We start from the raw sequence: 19,609 nt of genomic DNA, 5'->3' as shown, positions 1-19,609 counted from the left end.
ATTTATTTGGCTTTGACTCTCCCCTTCAAAATTAATCCAGTGGTAATATTAGAAAAACGAGGAGATTTATTATACTTACTGATGACTTTTAATAATGCTAGTTGGCATTGGAAAGGAGTAATTTTTTAAGAAATGAATGCTCAGTTACTTTGGACTGTAGAACTACACTTGAGGGAAACATCACGTGAAATAGTGATCTTTTTCATTAGGTTTTACTTTAGAGAAACCTCATGGGTGTAAAAATCTGAGAGAGGCTTCTGCTCCCACTGCTATTGCGTGAAAGTCTAGATGTAAACCGAAGCTGGCAAAATTCGTGATAACTAAATAGCTCAGATATGCACACACACCATGTTGTCTGCAATCTCAGAGAAATATCAGCTCAAGCAAACACATCGTAGGAACGACTACTACAAGAGGAAAAGACTTGAGCATGTACCATAGACTGGTATCAGATTGATGTGGGTTAGCTCCCAGTTCTGACACTTACCGACTGTGTGATCTTAAGCTTTAACTTCTAAAATTTTGTTTCTTCATTTACAAAATAATAATAATAGTAGTAGTGCTTGTATTATTAAGATTATTTTGAGGAATAAATGAGATACATGCAATACGCTTAACATCTGGTTCATAATAAATTCTCAGTGAATGTTAGCCATAATTTTTATTTACCATTATGATTATCACTTGTTTACTGGATAAGATCAGTTTATTTAAAATTTTCTTCATTTTTAAAAAATGCTTCAAAGCCAGACGTGAACTACATAGATTTTTAGCTTCAAGTATACCCAAAATGTGACAAGATAAAAAAAGTGATAAGAAGTATGTTAATAAGGTAAAATATTATAGTTTGATTTAAAAAAAAAAATATTTACCATTTGTGGCAACATGGATGAACTTGGAACACATTATGCTAGGTGAAATAAGCCAGACACAGAAAGACAAATACTGTATGATTTCACTTATACATAGACTAAAAAAGTCAGACTCTTAGAAGCAGAGAGTGGAATGGTGGTTGCCAGGGACTGAGGGTTAGCAGAAATGAGGAGATGATGGTCAAAGGGTACAAACTTTCAGTCATCAGATGAACAAGTTTTGGGGATCTAATATACAGCATGGGTGGTAATGGATGTATTAATTAATTTGATTGTGGTAATTACTATGCAATGTATATGTATATCAAACCATCACCTTTTATGCTTTAAATACATTCAATCTTTATTTGACAATTAAAAAACTTATTTTTCTTAGTGTGATTTCTATTGATTGGATCTGCCAAAAAGTTTTACCCTAAATGAAGGATATTAATTATAGATGTAATTGGCTCGTGTTTGGATGTATGCCTACAGAACTGGACAAGCACAAAAGTCACCTAACTTTGATATTCTGTATCCTCAAATGAACTGAAGAATTGGAGAATGTTATCCTTTACATCCTTGAACAAAGCAATGGGTAAGGCTGTGACACATCCTTTCTAGTGTTTTTAAAAACAACAGGCCATGCGAAACTTCAAGTGTGTGGGATGGCAACTACTGTGGTGCAGTTAGAATACAGGCTCAGCAATCAGACAGATTTAAGGCCTGGTCTTTACTCAGTCACTTATTAGCTGCATGATTTTGGGCAATTACTTGTCCTCTCAACTTTAGTTTTATCATTTGTAAAATGAGTTAATGATAGCATGTATTTTAGAATATGGTTTTAAGTATTAAATGAGCCAATGCATGCAAAACATTTAGCATAAAGTCTGGCATCTTGTAAGTGATCAATAAATATTAATCATTTTCATAGTTTTACTAATTTCATTGATTTTTTTGACTGAGCTGCTGTAATAATTTTTATTATTGTTTAAAGTATGATGCTGATGTGGTCATCAGTGTAAGCTTCCCTGTAAATGGTACTTTGTACCATTTATAATTTATGCTATGTGCTGAACTGGCTAATAAATTGGGAAAGTATGAAGGTTCTGTACCAAAGGAATAATTGCAAAATAACTTGGATTATTTTCTAAGTTTTCCTCCATGCTTGGAGAAGCATGATTTGATGAGAGAAATTGGAAACATCACTTTCATAAATGGATGAAATAATGACTGCCTTTAGCATTACTAGTTGAATTTGGGGTTTTAATTTGTATAACACAAGCAAATCAAAGAAAAATACTCTATTTCTTTAGAGATAATTAATTTTTGATTTTATTTTTTAGAATTATGCTATAATAGTTTTGTGGCTATTAATGAACTTCATTTCCATTTCTTTTAAAGGCAAGAAGAATTCTTATGCTTTCTTTTAAGGACAAATTAAATCCCTAAGGAATTCCCTGACATAATTAATTATTCTAATTTTGGATGGCCAGCGTTTTGAGAAATGAATGGAAAATTCAAACTACTTTGTTTTTGGATGAATAAAACATTTTCAGGGAAATTTCCCTTAAAACAATATATAGAACGTTATGTTCTAACAAGGTAGCAATTGCATTGCAGTTTTGATCTTATAGTACAATACCACAAAAGCAAAACTGGCCCTGGTGAATCAAAGGCCTTTGGTCTCTAAGGGCTCGTGTGAATTGCATTTGTGAATTGAGGCCCCGACTTAGGTAACTTTTGGGATTTAAGTAAGTGCACATAGTTAATGATCATTTCCTATCGTTGGAACTGCAGCTAGAAAAACAGTAGCAATAATGACCACATTAACTATAACGTAATGAAGAGAAAAAAAGAATGTGGTTACCAGGTGTCATCTACTGATTGCTTCCCCTCTTCCCCCACCCCCAATCACCTAAGAAGTTACTTCAAAAAATTTATGGAAAAATAGAATTAAAAGATAATACAAATCTTTCCATGAACTTTTTGAAGTACCCTCGTATCTATTTCTCAATCATCTATGTCTCTATTGAACTATTTACTCTGGCAGTACATAATAGTAACTTATCAGAATTGAAATATATATATATTTCTCTTTTTTAGTATGACTCCTTTTTCCTTACTCTTCACCATGTTGTTCAGAAGTATTTATTCTTTATGGAGGTTAGAATTCTGAAAACGTGTTATCCTTCCCAGAAAATGTGGGAAGCAGTGTTCAAATTATAGCCAAAATGTTATTTTATAAAAAAATTCTCTACCACTACTATATATTCAGGAATTGGACTATCCTGTGGTACTCTGCAGTATCACAAAATTAACCCTTCACTCAGAGAGGTTGTAAATTTATTATCAGAAACCATATATTTATTTTCAGAATGCTTTGGCCACTCCCATCATTTCTCATACTTTGTGGCTACTGGAATCTTTGTCTACTTACTGGATGGAGCTTTCAATGCGGGTGATAGTGAGGAAAGCAGCAAGGTTTGCTGTGTAAGATGAGATGACAATCAAAGCAAAAAGCCACCAAGCCCCCATCATCATTCGGGTAGCCAGAGTCGTGTATGGGACCTCCCCACCTGTGGAAAGGAGCAAGGCGATTAAAAGAACATCAACAAGTATTTATTGAGAATCTGACTCATTCAATACCAAATTAACTTTAAGTAGTGAGAAATCTTTCTTATTAACACCATCAGCATAGATCTCTGTATTTGCATCACTTCATATTTAATTCTCTTTTATGAAGCTATGTGAGACCAAGTCAAAAAGAAATGTAATAAATATTTAGTATAACTTGTCATGTTTAAATGATAGTTCTTCCCACCTTCCTGTTCAATCCTAGAATTAATTATCCTCTTACTACAATCACAGATATATACTTTCTTTCCAAGTGCTTGATTATTCATTAGTTAGGTGATATTAATACCACTCTGCCTATATTTAATATAACCATTCAGATTTCCAGTTAAGTAAATAATATTGAAAAAGTATTTAGATTAAACTCTCTAGAAACATAGGTTGTTAATGATTTTGGGATAATACATATTGCTATTGACTTCAGCATCATCACATTTGCTTTACTCCAGTTCCAATTGACTAGTCACTTTTACAATCTTGTTGCAGGATCCTCCTCCCTACCTTGTAATTGTTGGAGTGCCCTTGGGCTAAGGTCTAGACTACTTCTGTTTTCTGTCCACATTCCTACCCTGGGTAATCTCAACAAATCTCCTGAATTTGAACATCATCTATGATACACTTTGATAATGCTCAAATTTATATTTCAAGGCTCACTCTCTCCAGAGAACTATAGATAAAAGCCTACATGATTTCCACTTGGAATCTAATGAGCATTTCAACCTTATCACATCTAAAATAGAAAACTCTTCTTTTTTTTTCCTCACAAATTAACTCCCCTCCAACCTCCTCTATACCATGTCAGGGAATAGCACTGCTATTCACCTCATTTCTCAGACCAAAAACTTAGGAAATTTCCAACATCCCACGCAATAACAAGTCCTGTAACTTTTTTTTTTTTTTTTTTTTGTCCTTTTCGTGACCAGCACTCAGCCAGTGAGCGCACTGGCCAGTCCTATATAGGATCCGAACCAGTGGTGGGAGCGTCGCCGCGCTCCCAGCGCCGCACTCTACCAAGCACGCCACGGGCTCGGCCCAAGTCCTGTAATTTTTCCCTTTAAGTTACATCCAAAATGCTATCTCATCACATTCCTTCCACTGCTGACACCCAATTTCAAGCCAATATCTTTTGTTTATACTTCTGAACCACTTATATGGTTTCCCAAGTTGTACTCTAAAAAGTACCACTCCTAAATCTATGGTGCTCTGAAAAATGGAAATCAGATCCTGGTATTCCCCTGATCAAACCTTCCAGTGACTTCCCATTGCTCATAGAAAAAAAAAAAAATTCCAAAATCTCTATGAAGGCCCATCAGTATCTACGTGAACTGATTTTAGGCCAATTACCTGATCTTATCTCTTACCATTCTCTCAATGGCTTTCTTGAAATCTCTTCTATGAACCATGCCAACCTCTTCTCCAGGGCCTTTGCACTTGCAATTTTTCTTCTCTTTAATTCACAAATGCCTTCTCCATTCAATTTATTAAGGTTTCTGCTCAGAGGACACCTCTTTACAAAGATCTTTTGTCACCACTCTATTTAAAATAACTCCCCACAACACAATTTATTATGTTTTACATATTTTTGTTTATTTGTTTCTCTCCCTTATGGTATAATTTCTGATGGAGGAACAATCCCCGTTCCATATTAGGTGAGTAAATATTTGTTGAATGAACATATGCTATGCTATGGACTGAATTGTGGCCCTCCAAAATTCATGTGTTGAATCCCCAACCCCCAATGTGGCTGTATTTGGAGACAGGACCTTTAAAGAGGCAATTAAGGTAATATAAAGTTGTAAGAGTGGGCCTTCCTCCAGTTTGACTGGTGTCCTTGTAAGAAGAGGACACCAGTGTACACATGCACAGAGGAAAGGCTTTGTGAAGACATAGCCAGAAGGCAGCCATCTGCAAGACAAGCTAAGGGGGGCCACAGGAGAAACTAAACCTGCTGACTTCTCGAACTTCCAGCCTCCTGAACTGTAAGGAAATACATTTCTGTTGTTAAGCCACCGAGTTTGTAGTATTTTGTTAGGGTGGTCTTATCAGACTAATAAATGCTGCATATGAAATTTTAATAGGCCTTCTAAAAGAAATTACACAGTAGAAATAAACCAAAGAGTTATGATACTGCCTCCACCTAGGTCCATCAATAAGTGAATGACTTAACAGGATTCAATTAACTATAATATCAGGCATATTTTTGTTCCAACCACAACTTCTCACTATGTAATATCTTTAAATTTTAAATGTAGTGCAAACACACCCTTTGGTTATGTTCTGAGCTATTTTCCTGATGTGATGTACTCAAAACAGGCTAACTTCTGATATCTGGAACACATTTTTCAAAAGCAGTTATAATGCATTTTAGATACTTTCTTCTTCAAAGCAGAAGAAATATCCACTCAGCTTTAAAAGATGAAAGTAAAAGAAAATATTTATCTTTGAAAACCGCAAGGGAATTTTCTGGGCAAAACAACTAATTGAAAAAAATAACAAAATGTAAACAAGATGATAGTTAAGGACTAAAAGATGTTAATATGTATAAGAAAAGGAGAACAAAAAATTCATGACTGCAAGGGCTAATTGGAGGCTCGTTTCCATAAAATCTTTAGCCTTGATTAGAGCAGTTATCACCAATATGAAAGAATATTTGTTGTGTTTCTTCATCTGTGGTATAAAATGTACAACTTAGGTTATGCAAATATTCTTGTAGAATCCGAATAAAATGCTATTTTTTTTGACATCTACACTTAGAAATCAAATACTAAAGTAATGAAAATTTTGACTTCCAATTTTGGTAATGATGGACTAGGCAATTCAGAACAATCTTCCCACTGATGACAACCAGGAATATTGAACATATAAAGCATATAAAGAGCTAAAGGCTAAAGAGGTAGGTATAAATTAGAGGACCAAACTCCAGCAGAATAAGATAACCTAGAGGGTGACTAGTATTTGGGACTGCTTTTCCCTGAGGGGCATGTGCCAATTTAAAATGAGGAGGCTAAGAGACTGAGAAGTTGAGCAATGCCTTCAAAAGAAGCCGTCAAAAGTGAGGTAGTTACAAAAATTAAGGACCAGGACTTGCCAAGTGGCAGTGGGACTGAGAAAACCAGAAAATCCTTATATGCTTGGAAATTAATAGTTCCATTAAGACATGGGTCAAGGAAAAATGACAAGAGAAATAAAAAATATTTTGAATTGGATGATAATAAAAATACTTCGTATCAAAATTTGGCACGGTCCATGCCATGGCAGAGTCCTGAAAGGAATAGGTTGGGCTGCCCTCTCCAAGTTGGCGAGGCCACCGGAAGGAGAGCTGCTGGCAGGGCCACGGCTACGAGCACTTGCTTTTGCTATAAGGATCTCTGCCTTGGCATAGTGGTACTGCTTTTACTCTCTCTTTTGATGTTTTGGTCAGCATGGCAGTTTCCTGAGTTTCCAAAAGATGCAGAAAATGACACACAAACAGATGTTGTCATAAAATTAGATAGTCCCACCAAAGATCCGGGAAGATTGAACAATTCCAAATTGTTTCTTTTGAGTTAATTAATTATGCCAACAGATGTTTCAAAAACATTGGTCACGATTAATCATGAGCAATTGCCTTTACCAGAGAAATTAATAAATAAAAGAAGTCCCCATCCTCTTCCCACCATCTGGGTAAATGGTTACATGGGATATAAAATGAGAAAGGGAAAAATTTGGTATCCTCTCAGGGGATGTCCAAAATATGATGTAAGTTGGCAAACATCATTTACTGGAGATTATATTAATGGCAAGAGAATGGTTGGTATTAATGGGAAATTATATGATTGGGATAAATTAAGTATATGGGAATGAAACTGTAGAATTCCCTTTACTTGGTGGTGTCAAGTTTTAAATAAATCATTAAGAATCAGGTGTTGGCATAAAAATATATGCTGTAAAATTATTAAACCTGCAAAATTAGATCTTAGAAAAATAAGAGAGTGCAACTGGTTTTGTGAGGGATGGTGCTGTGCACAATGACACTTTGACATTTAGATCAAGATTACAGGGCCACAGAAATGTTAACATTTTTCCTTTTAGCAAAGTTGTATTTACATTTAAGAATAGATATAGGTTATCTACAAAATAGCTGCCACCCTGTTAATAGGGTGGATATTAACCACAGCTTGCTAACAGAAAAAGGTCACAAGATAACTTCAAGACAATGAAGGGGTGGTTTCAATCTGATAACCTGATTCCAGGAAAAAGAAGCACGAGTTGATCACCTGAGACATGCTGACAAAAGGAAAGGACTGGCTGACCTCTAAAAAAGTTTCCTCCCTGCTTTTTGGACTATTGATTTAAGCTTGCTGATACAATAAAAATAGTACCCAAAACCCCCCACAGAGAAAAATCTAAATAAAACGCATTGTCTCATGCTCTATTGGGCTCCAGCTGTAACATGCTGACAGCCCACAGAGAAAGAATGTGCATATTGATGCTTTGAGGTCTCTGTCTGTGTTTGTTATTTTCGCTGACCCTTTGCCATCCCTTTGCGGGTACCCACACCTTGCTGGAGCTGGTCTCTGGCAAAAATTCCACAAGAATATACCATATCAAAATTACACATGTTTTGATAGCTGGTTAAATGTAGATAAATTTGTGTTTAGAGGGAAATTGATAGCTGGTAATGTATAAGAAAAGAAGGTGGAAAATCAGTGAGTAGCACATTGATAAAACAAAAAATGTCAAGTTAAACATAAAGAACACAGAAGGAAGGAAATAAACATAAGAGCAAAAATTAATAAAATAGACAAAAAACACAAAACAGAAAGTTGATCCAACAGAAGTTTAGTCCTTTGAAAAAAACCTAGAAATAGCTCTTAAGATTGATCAAGAAAATAAGTGAAGGCACACAAAAAATATAGGAGGAATAAAAAAGGTACATTGTTACAGATGTTACAGACATTAGAAAGATAACAAGAAGATCTTAAGTAAAATTTTATGCCAATAAATTTGAAAATTGAGATGATATGGACAAATTCCTAGGAAAATTGCCACCAGAAGAAACAGAAAATTTGAATGGTCCTAAAACTATCAAAGACTTTGAATCCTGATTTAAAACTTATGTACCAGGAAATTTAAGGCCAGTGACCTTACTGGTAAAAGCTACCAAATATTTGGGGAATAACTGACCTTAATTTTACATAAACTTCTGAGATTAGAAAAAAGCAGGACGGTATTCCACCCATTTTACAAAGAAAGCACATCTTTGATAAACAAAACCTGCCAAGATCATTCTAAGAAAGGAAAATTTCAGGTCAATCTTTAACATGATTGTAGATGCCAAAGACAAATAAATTAGCAAACTAAAAATTATATAAGCAAACAAACAGGTTGCATTTATTATATAAAAGCAAGATTGGTTTGGCATTCAAAAATCACTACTTTCTACATTAGTACTAAAAGAAAAATCATAAGATCATCTTGGTAGATGCAGAAAAGGCATGGATAAAATTTAACACCCAGTATTAAAAACAAAAAAAACCTAGAAGTAATACAGCAAACTAGAAATAAAAAAAACCCTTTCTTATTTTCATAAAGTGTACTTTTAGAAGACCTATAGAAAATATCACACTTATTAATAAAATAAAATTTCTGACTGTGTTAAAGAGTACAAGTTGTTACCATTTCTATTCAACATTGAATTGAAAGTGCTAAACAATGTAGTGCAACAAGCCCCCCCCCCCAAAAAACAAAATAAACAACAACAAAAAAAAAACAGAAAAAGAAAAAAAAAAAAGAATTAAAAAGAATAAAATGAAAGTTATGTAGTTTTGTACTGGTGATGATATGAATATGTATGGAGCAAATCCAAAAGAACAAAGAATAAATTACTAAAATGAATAAGTTATCAGCTTACTTTGGTACAGAGTCAATGTTGTAAAATCAATCATATTTATGTATGCCAGCAACAAACACTTAAAATATAGAATTTAAAAATATATACAATTTGTAATAGCATTAAAAATACCAAACACCTAGGAATAAAACTATTTAAAGATGTGAAAGATCTTTACATGGAAAACAACAAAACTTTTAAAAGTGAAATAAAATAAGATTAAATAAATAGATATATCATGTTCATTGATTGAAAGGACTCAACATAGCAAAGATATAAGTTCTCCTCAAATTGATTTATAGATTCAGTCAGTAAATTGCCAATCAAAATTCCAGGTTCTCTCTCTCTGTCTCTGTGTGAAGCTAAATGTAAAATTTATATGAAATTTTAAAAGGACAAAAATAGCCAGGACACTCTTCAAGAAGAAGAAAAAGGCTGGTTCTAGCTGACAGTGTAGCTTTATACAGCAACTAAGACAGTTTGGTATTTGTGCCTTTTTTTTTTTTTTTGGTCTTTTTCGTGACCGGCACCCAGCCAGTGAGTGCACCAGCCATTCCTATATAGGATCCGAACCCGCGGTGGGAGCGTCGCCGCGCTCCCACCGCCGCACTCTCCCGAGTGCGCCACGGGCTCGGCCCAGACAGTTTGGTATTTGTACAAGGGTAGACCAAATAGATCAATAAGAATTATCCATGCACACATGGGCACTTAATTTCTACCCAGCTGACACTACAGTGACATACAGAAAGGAAGGTCTTTTCATTAAGTAGTATTAGGTCAATTGGATATATGTATGAAAAATAATAAAACTTATCTTCTAACTCATACCATACACAAAAATCAATACCAAGGAGCATATAGACATAAGTATAAAAAGTAGACAATAAGTCTTCCAGAAAATAATATAGGAAAATATAGACACAAGTTTGGGTAGAAAAGGATTTCTTAGAGCACAAAAAGCATTAGCACAAGGGGAAAAAAATTGATAAATATGACTGTGGTAGTACTTTGTAGTTCAAAAGATACCATAAAAAGAATAAAAAGACAAGCCATAGGAGACATTTATAATACATATATCAAACAAAAAATTCATCAGTATACATTAATAACTCCTATAAATCAATAAGAATAAAACACACAATCAGAAAAATGGACAAGAGGCTTCTTAAAAGATAACCAAATTGCCAATAAATACATGAAAAAGAAGTAAACTCATTAGTTATCAGGAATATAGAAAGTGTTAGAAAAATGAAATACCATTACTTAGCCACCACAATGATTACAATTAAAAGACAGACAATATCAAGTGTTGGCAAGGATGTAGATCTATCAGAATGCTCATACGCTGTTGGTGGAATTGTAAATTGTTTCAATCCCTTTGATAAACAATTTGTCAACATCTCTGAAAATTAATATGTGCTTGTCTTAAGACTTATTAGCAATTCCACTCCTTAGGTACATATCCAACAGATAAATATATATACAAAGAGATATGCACAGAAATGTTCATAGCAGCATTATGCATAATAGCCCCAAACTAGAAACAGCCTAAACATCCTTTGAGAGTAGAATAGATAAATAGTGTTATATTCATACAGTGGAATATTATTCAGCAAGAAAAATGAGCAAATCTCATTTATACATAACACCATGAATGGATTTCACCAACTCAATTTTGAGTAAAAGAATTCACAATATATGATATTTGTTCAAAAACAGTCAACATGAGCAGTGGTGCTGGTAATCCGACAGCTGGTTACCTTTGGGGAGAGGGAATAATCATTGAGAGAGAGACAATAGGGGCTTGGTCACTGGTAATGTTTTATCTTTTTCTGGGTGGTGATTATACAGGTGGTCCATTACTGATAATTCATGAGCTGCACATTTAAGTTTTGTGGGCTTTTCTGTATGCAAACAATATCTTACAATTAAAGACTAAGTAAAAAAGAAGCTAAGGAGAGAGAACAGTGAGTTTAACAAAGACAATTTGTTTCCTCTCTCTCTTTTTTCTTTCTCTTTGTCCACAATGAAAAAAATGTAATAGATTCAGGATACTAGATGAGATATCAAGTAAAAGACAAAAAAAATTTTGTGCTAAATTAAAAAACACACAAACACAGTATTATCTTACTGAAGCACAACAAAAATTAGGTTAATTGGTAATTCCTGACACTTCAGGGTGTGCTAAGGTCTGACTCTAAAGCTGGGTGTTGGATTTCTATAACCCCTCGTGAGTTTGAAGTCTCCCAATGTCACTGCAGAAGCATGAGGAATTTGTATTTTACAAAGTCACTCATTCTGCTGTAAAAAAAAGTCTTGACACAGATTATCATTTTGATATGACTGGCTTGCCACATCAAAAAATATATCATCTTTGCTACTGTATATATTATCTTACTTATAAAAGTTTTTAAAAAATCAAAATGTTTTATTATCAGATAACATTGTGAAACTTGATAATTCCACCTGAGCTAGGCAAAAATTTGTTGTTCTAAATCTTATCTTGTGTAAGCATATATATGCATCTTTGTGTTTGCCTGAAAATGTGGACAAGTAATTAATTGCTTAAGATTCTCCAGTTTGGTTGTTTAGTACATCAGTTTCTTACATTTTTAAAGACTCACAAATTTTTATTTCATATTCTGGAACTGTAGAACTCATTTATGAATTATATTTAAGAAAAAATAGAAGAAAATTCATGTACCTTGATTTATAAACATTCCTGGTGACTGAATATGTTCAAGTAAGCTGGTCAAATGAAGTATAGATAAATATCAGAATGTTTTACACTTATAGAACCAGAATTTAAAAAAACAAAGAAGAATACTGTTGGTAAGTAGTGCAGAAGTCATTGTGTAAGCATATTTTATATTTAAGGATGAGAGAGAATGTACATATTATCTCCAAAATGCGTAATGTATGTCAATCACTTTTAAATATTAATGAATTCATTGAAGCTAGTAATTAAAAGGGAGACATGAGATACAAGTGTGGTTTGCTGTTGGGCACAGTTTAATAGTTTCACTATATTGAACCCATTTGCAAGTTAGGGCAGGTTTCCTACAATGTGGCGTGTCTATCCTCAGTACAAGAAATGGCTTTAGGCGATAGGGAGAGATAGCAAGTTATAACAATATAAAGTTATAACCCTTATTAACGATAATGTTAACCCCTCTGTAATTTCCATTTCAAGCATTCCACTCTCCTATGCCATCTCCAATCTTTTGAACTTCTTCCCTCCATCAAGTCTACAAACCCACCAGATCTAAGATCCACTAACCCTCCCACCTTTTCACTGTCCATCCTCACCCTCCTAGACACACTTCCTTCTTGTTCCCAACTGAAATCCAGTGATTTGAACGCAATCCATAACATTTATCCACACCTCCCTTGAAATCCTCTTGGCAAAGCCCCAAACCAAGTTAAATTCAACTCTCTTCCTAACTCTGCGTGTGACTATGGAACAGCACACAACTGTGCATATCATTTTAACTTCATGGCCACAAACTTCAAATGAGTCTTTAATGTGGCCACACTGTCATATTTCATCTCCCTACCCATTCTCTCCTCACCGTTCCTCGACACTTGTTTCACTGTTTCTCTCTTCCAGCACCCAAACAACTCCTCCCTCATCCTCATGCTCAGCTGATGATCATAGTATCTATCTCATTCAGAAAATTAAAGCAATCAAAAAGAACTTCCAGAGGAAATTAGGTACAAAACAGTTCACCGTGTGCACTTTGGGGTAGGAAAGGCAGGGATATGTGCTTATGTTTTCGTAAGGAAACAATAGGAAAATAAACCCCAAATAAATACATACGGAAAGCAGGAGGGAGCAGAGTGGAAGAGATGAGGATGGAATTAATATATCTGTGTCTGTACTGTGTTATTAAGTTTTAAATTTGGAACATGTAAATATTTTACATAATTAAAAAGAATATGAAGTAAAAAAGCAAATTGAAAACAAACTGATACAAATGAACCTGAGAGTATATCAAGTTAGTGACATAATTAAACAGAAGAAGGAGTTACTTCAAGTGACTTTAAAATACAGGGACTGCATCCCCTCCTAAAGGCCACAGTTCTTTCGGACAGCCCTTTTGCACAGCTTTCTTTTTGGCTTCAAGGAACAATCACCTTCCCTGCTCCTGGGCCTAGTGGTGGTAACAGCCCTCCTCTGTAACTAATGGGTACTGCACTAGCCCTTGTCACTTTCTCAAAACTCCCCACAACCCAATAAATAGTCTTTTTAGTAAACTTTCCTCAGTTTCCCAAAAGGAATGTACCATGTGTTTTCCATCAGGTAGCACCTATGGAACCAGAAAGACAAAAATGGGATTTGGGGACTGGATTGTTCCCTTTTCTATGTAGAGCATACTGATGGGAAATAGAACGATCCACAACCTGTGCTTACATTATGATTGTTCGAATAAGCACTAGTGCTGGCATGGGATGAAGTGCAGGTGGAACGTAGGGAGGCTTACCCGCTGTGGCAATAATGGTGATTTTGAAGACTGTGGTTTCAGCTAACTGCTCTAAAGCCTCAGAATGAATGCACAGGGTAAAGGAGAAATTGAAGGCAATGAATGCCCAAATTAGAAATAAGGTGAAATTTGGACGTCTTGATGGCAGCTTTAAAGGAGTCTCTTAATCCTCTATTTTCAGGGTAGATATGGCTGAGGACAAGACTAAAGCTTGACTGTAAGTGTAGCACAGTTCAATCACCAATGAAATCTTCTGCTATATAAGCCTTCTCATGCTAAAGGATAAAAAATTGATAAAAAATTTTGAACTTCCAAATTCCTCTGAACCTCCTTGATATTGGAAGTAATCTCTCACCTCTTCTGAGGGAATCAGCTTCTTGTGCATAAATGCTTTTCAAAGACTGAATCTGGGGAACTTATAATTCTCTTCTGGACTCACCCGCATTACTCCTAATTGCCTCCAGGCTATGAGTTAGTTCCCAAAATTATTGAGACAGACAAGTATAAAGCCCACTTATAAAAGTTACACATCAAATAGGATGAAATGTAAGTATAGATTAGGGCAAATATATTGTCATGGATAGTAATGACCTGAGATTTGGGATTTAACGGGTTGATTTGATATGTGGGGGTGGTGTTAGCAGTTTGTTAGAATGGCTGATTGAAGGATAGACCAATAATGAGCAGATTTTAGATGTAACCTATGCACAATTTCCCTGACACACTGCAGAGATTCAGGGAAATGGGGATGTTGGAATAGATCTGTTCTGAACAACCTGCTACCCTCCCTTGTGTGAGAGGGACACTCCCTACAAAAAGAAATTAAGAAATGCTTGGGGGATGGGGGGTGGAATGCAAGCATCTTTGAAGAGTTCTGAGTGCTTGTCCTCTGAAGGCCTGAGATGACACTGGGGAATGCTGCAATAAATTGGATTTCTTGATCACAAAATAAATGCAGTATCCCAGGTTAGTAAAGGCTAGGTGTAGATGCCTAACTACTAGAGACAAGGTAAAATTACCATAATAAGCCATTGCTGTTTATGAACAGTAATTGGAATGTCTTACCCTTCAGACATCTATATTAATAGCTTATTGATCACGGCGTCCCTAAAAATGAAATAGGTACTTCTATTTATGTAACTTACCTCATTTATAACATATCAATTATAGGCTGTAATTTATAAACTATTAAGGTGCTTCTTGATTATGTATGGAAAATAATTCTAGATCTGAGTGCAGACAACTAGCTTCAATTGACAAATGGAATTTGAAGCCTCTTATCTAGACCCCAGAACTCATCCAGTTTATGGATCCAGAATCTCAATATTGAAGAAAAGCCCAGGTAATCATTTTTTGGTATGTTCTTTTTGAAATTTTTCTTCAGTGGTTTTTAATAGTATAGTAATGTCATACTTACAATTTTGTATCCCATTTATTATATTTTCAAGGGCTGAATAATATTTTCTATAGTCAGTTGTACCATAGCATATTTAAGAATTCTATTTTTGGAAAGTCAGAGATTTTATGCTACCATATATTACATTACTATAAACATCTTTGACATGCAATCTTTTAAATATTTTGAACATTTTCTTTTGATAGAATCTATGAAGTTATTTGATGAAATAAATGAATTTTTTATGTCTTATACAAGTAATAAGAATTTTCAAACACATTTTATGACAATATTTATTGAACAAACAGTGAAAGGTAATGTCACTCCTCTATTGTTAACATGTGTCTTTCTGAAGTGTTGACATTTCAGTTGATTTTGAATGACAAAATATTGTTCTAAACTGGCTAAGTCTATTTGCAGATAATCAAAAGTAGGCTAGAAGGTATTAAGTCATGTAATTGAAATGGCCTTTTTTTTGTATACAGAAAGACTTCTCTAACTTAGTATTTACATTTCATAATTATAATACATGTAAAGCTGCTTATAAATAGCAGTTTCTTCTTCCCATTACTTTAACATTATTTACACTCTTCTGTTATGAAGAGTTCCACATTGACTGAATAATAAATTTTAACATATTTCATTTTCTTAATTAATGAAGATAACGTTCTTTTACATGTACAAATGCCATCTATACATAATTACCTGAAATAAAATATTCTTCTAAGCAAACAAAAAAGAATGTTATTTCAATATTTGGACTTCCTACTGAAGGAGATAATCTTTATAGTTCTTGAAACTTCAGGTTTAACATAAGTAGTTAAGTTTATTTTATTGAACTCAGTACCATGGAATATTTCCAATGAATAGATTTGAAAAATGCTAAATTAAAAATTAATTATAATCAAATTAAATGCCTGCTGCTTCCACTACATAAACCTCATATCCTGATTTTAACATATCTTTGAAGTGCCAATTACTATAACATATTAGGACTAAATTGAATTTTATTACACAGAAAAAACACTCGGCATCTTTGTACTTTCACAATGTGTTCGTTATTTCAGCCTGTATAAGATTCCCACTGTTTCTAATGAGGTAGGGAATAAAAAAACAGCCCACTGAAAATCAATTATGGATTTCAAGTTCCCAGTTTTAAAGTGAGTTGCATTATAGTTTTACACAGTTGCAACTCAAGTACTAGTCAAAAATCTTGAGGTAAGTGCTGCATGGAAATATTGACCGTGGTTCCCACTACATACTGGTTAACTTTCCTACCTCCAAGGATCATGGCAGTGATGACAGTGCTTAGAAAGTCTTTCTGTAAATCCTTTCTCTAGGTCTCATTTGATCAAGCCCCCCTTTTTTCTCTCCTGCACTAATTGCTTTGTGTTCAGTTTTACTGGACAATGTGATCATAGCATGAATGAATTATACTCAATATATTGAAAGTAGCTTGCTATACATAAACTTTATCGGGTCAGACAAATAAATATTCCAGAACAGTAATTAACAGAGTCCTTTTTTTATGGGACTGGTTAATCTATCTTGAGTTGGTAAATTTACTCTTTTAGAATGACTTGAAATTAGAAGCTTTTGTACTTTCTAAGAGATTTTTTTATAAACAAGCTTCAAAATGTCTGAATAGAGTGTTTCCATTGGAAGGCTTGGTAGTGAATATGGCTGTTTATTGAGATTTCCACTAACCCATAGACCTGCATCGTATAGTATTAATGGTTAATGAAAGTAGATTAGGACAAAGTACAGTGAGTCAGCATGCCACATATCTTCTATGAATTTTTTGCCATTTTTATATGCAAAAAAAAATGCATTTGCTTATCTCTTTTTCTATCAAAACTTTCACAGCATCTATCAAAACTACTCCTGTAAATGTTAATGAAAAAAATAAGACTACATCTTCAGAACACTGATATGACAACGACATTTCAAAATCTATGGAGGAATATATTCCAAACCCTCATTGACTCCCAGAATATTTTCCATCACTTTTATGGTTTTCATTTGTTATCATTTTGCCAAAACCACACACATTTATTTAAGAGGTGCCCCTAGAAATATCTTCAGCCTTTGTATTAATGTTCTTCTATCAATTCCATTTTGGTATTTTAGATGTCTCGTTAAAAACTAAAAAGAAGAGAAACCAAGTAGCCTCATCCTTTCTTTCCTGGTTTGGCTTTATATATGCTAGAAAATGTCTTTATGAGTGTTAAGTCCAACATTTTGGTAAAAAATTTAAGCATAGTAGACAGACTTTTCCTACCTGATACTACAAAATTAGAACATTTAAAGTTTTAGTAATTTCACTGAAAAGGGAGAAAAGATATTCAAACAAAGCCCTCAAAATCTTCAGAAAGTTTTCAGGTACTTTGGTTCAGGGATTCTGCAAAAAATAGTTCATGAAAAAATGGAATTAGAAGATAATACAAATCTTTCCATGAACTTTTCGAAGACCCTTTATATGTTACCTTTCTGTTTTCCTCAGCTCTACTATATCCCACTTCATGTATTTTTTTACTTGTGTTTTGTATACTACATTATTTGATTTATAATTTAGGTGTTTTGCTTGTTTTTAATATATCAATATATATCAATTGCCTATCTGCTCACCAAAAAAGAAAAAAGCAAAACAAATAAGGAACACTTAGGGCATGGTTTGAACAAGTAGTATATGGTGATTCTTTATTAAATACATCCAAATGCCACTTTCCAGAAGGTCTCAAAAAATTACTCTCTTTTCTTTTTATACTATTTTTCTTGTTACCTGCTGATTTCACCACAGACCTGGCAATGAAATGAGGGCTGGGAAAGGTGCTGAAAGAGGAAATATTGTCTGGATGACTAGTCGTTTGTCAAACAGCATGAAGCAAGACTGCAGTTGAGTCAGAACCTGCCACTTTGTAGTGATGTATTAGCTTTTAATGTTTTAAAATAATTATAGTGAGGCCTAAGTCACTATATAAATCCACTATATAAATTCTAGTGCCATTAGCAACCCTATTTTTCAGGGATTCAATCAATCAGTGGTTCTGAGGAAAATTGCACCCATGTCGCCAGTCCCACAAGCATGAAAGTTCAAAGGGCAACCAGGAGTTGTTACCAGAAATCAAAGTGAAATGGATCTCAAAGTGAAATTTTAAATCTGGGATTTCTGAGACTGGTTTTTAACCTAGGCCTTATGCATAAGTGTGTCCTTAGTTCCACAAAGTCAGAGAATGCCAATACATATTCAATGAGTTTTAATGATAAAAGGGCCAGAAGTAAGTCTAAAATACGTTTCTAAAGCTCCAAAATGCCACTCAAATTCAGCAACCTGTTAACCACCATTGAAGATTAGTTTTAAATTAGAACTCATTTATTTGAGCACACATTACGCTTACAATTCGATAGAAAAGAATCATTTAACATTATGAATCGAGTCTTTCAAAAGCAATATCAGCCTTTTCAATTTTGAACTATCTCTTCCATGATTTCCTGTTTTCCAGATCTCTTATCTTAAGTTCTTCAAACATTTTAAAGAGCAGAAGAGGAAAATGGATTCCACTCCGATTTCTTTTCAACATATTCATTTGATTAATAGGTTGGAAAATGGCTAAAGGAATGAGATTTTGGTGTGCTGGGGCCATAGGAAATTTATTGGAATGAAATACAGACATTTTATTCAGTATAAGCGTTCTACATATTCAGATAAATTTTAGTAGGTAATACAGTTATGTAATTGAAGGGCATAAAATAATTCATGTCGTAAATAGTGATTTCTACAACATTGCTGATTGATTAGAAAATGTGTATGAACCACAACTCATAGGCCTCTGAGTGTATGTGAATGTTTGTGAATGCAAATATGCAAAGCTAAATGCATTTTAGAATTCCATATGGAGCTTAAATATTTTACTTAATGGATTTCTTCTTTTTCTTCATTTTTTTAAATGTGCTATTTGGATGTGGTTTCTAGATTCTCCCAGGAAGTTCTAAAGGCAATTTCAATTTAGAGACTGTGGAGTCACTGAGTCACGGACTTGAGTTGCACTGATGATGAACAGAAAAAGCAGGAATCAGGGTCATAATGCTGGGTTGCAGTGGTAAATTAAAACCAAGGATGTAACAAGTAGGTCGTAGGGTCAGAGAGGAAAAAGATCAGGGTAAAGTTGCAAAACAAAACAAAACAAAACAAAACAAAACAAAACAAAACAAAACAAAACAAAACAAAACAAAACAAAACATAACAACCCAGTAAAGCATAATCAGGGAGTAAAAGATTATAAAGCAAAGGTCAGGAAACAAAATATAGAAGGCTTTTTTGTTGAGTATTTACATAGACGCACATTGTATTAAGTGTTTCATAAGCATT

At 34.2% G+C, this 19,609-nt stretch overlaps 1 protein-coding gene across 2 annotated transcripts in view; it reads right to left on the bottom strand.

Moving 5' to 3' along the window:
- GRID2 (glutamate ionotropic receptor delta type subunit 2) overlaps window positions 1-19,609 on the bottom strand; it is a 1,394,934-nt gene that overhangs the window by 232,684 nt on the left and 1,142,641 nt on the right. For both annotated transcript variants that reach the window (XM_063108375.1, XM_063108376.1), the window contains one exon: window positions 3,292-3,430. In XM_063108375.1, coding sequence (XP_062964445.1) covers window positions 3,292-3,430 — 139 coding nt within the window. The remainder of the gene's footprint in view (window positions 1-3,291; window positions 3,431-19,609) is intronic.

Source organism: Cynocephalus volans, chromosome 9 (assembly GCF_027409185.1).
Source record: "Cynocephalus volans isolate mCynVol1 chromosome 9, mCynVol1.pri, whole genome shotgun sequence".
NCBI classification, from domain to species: Eukaryota; Metazoa; Chordata; class Mammalia; order Dermoptera; family Cynocephalidae; genus Cynocephalus; species Cynocephalus volans.
This window is presented reverse-complemented; position numbering and strand designations above follow the sequence as displayed.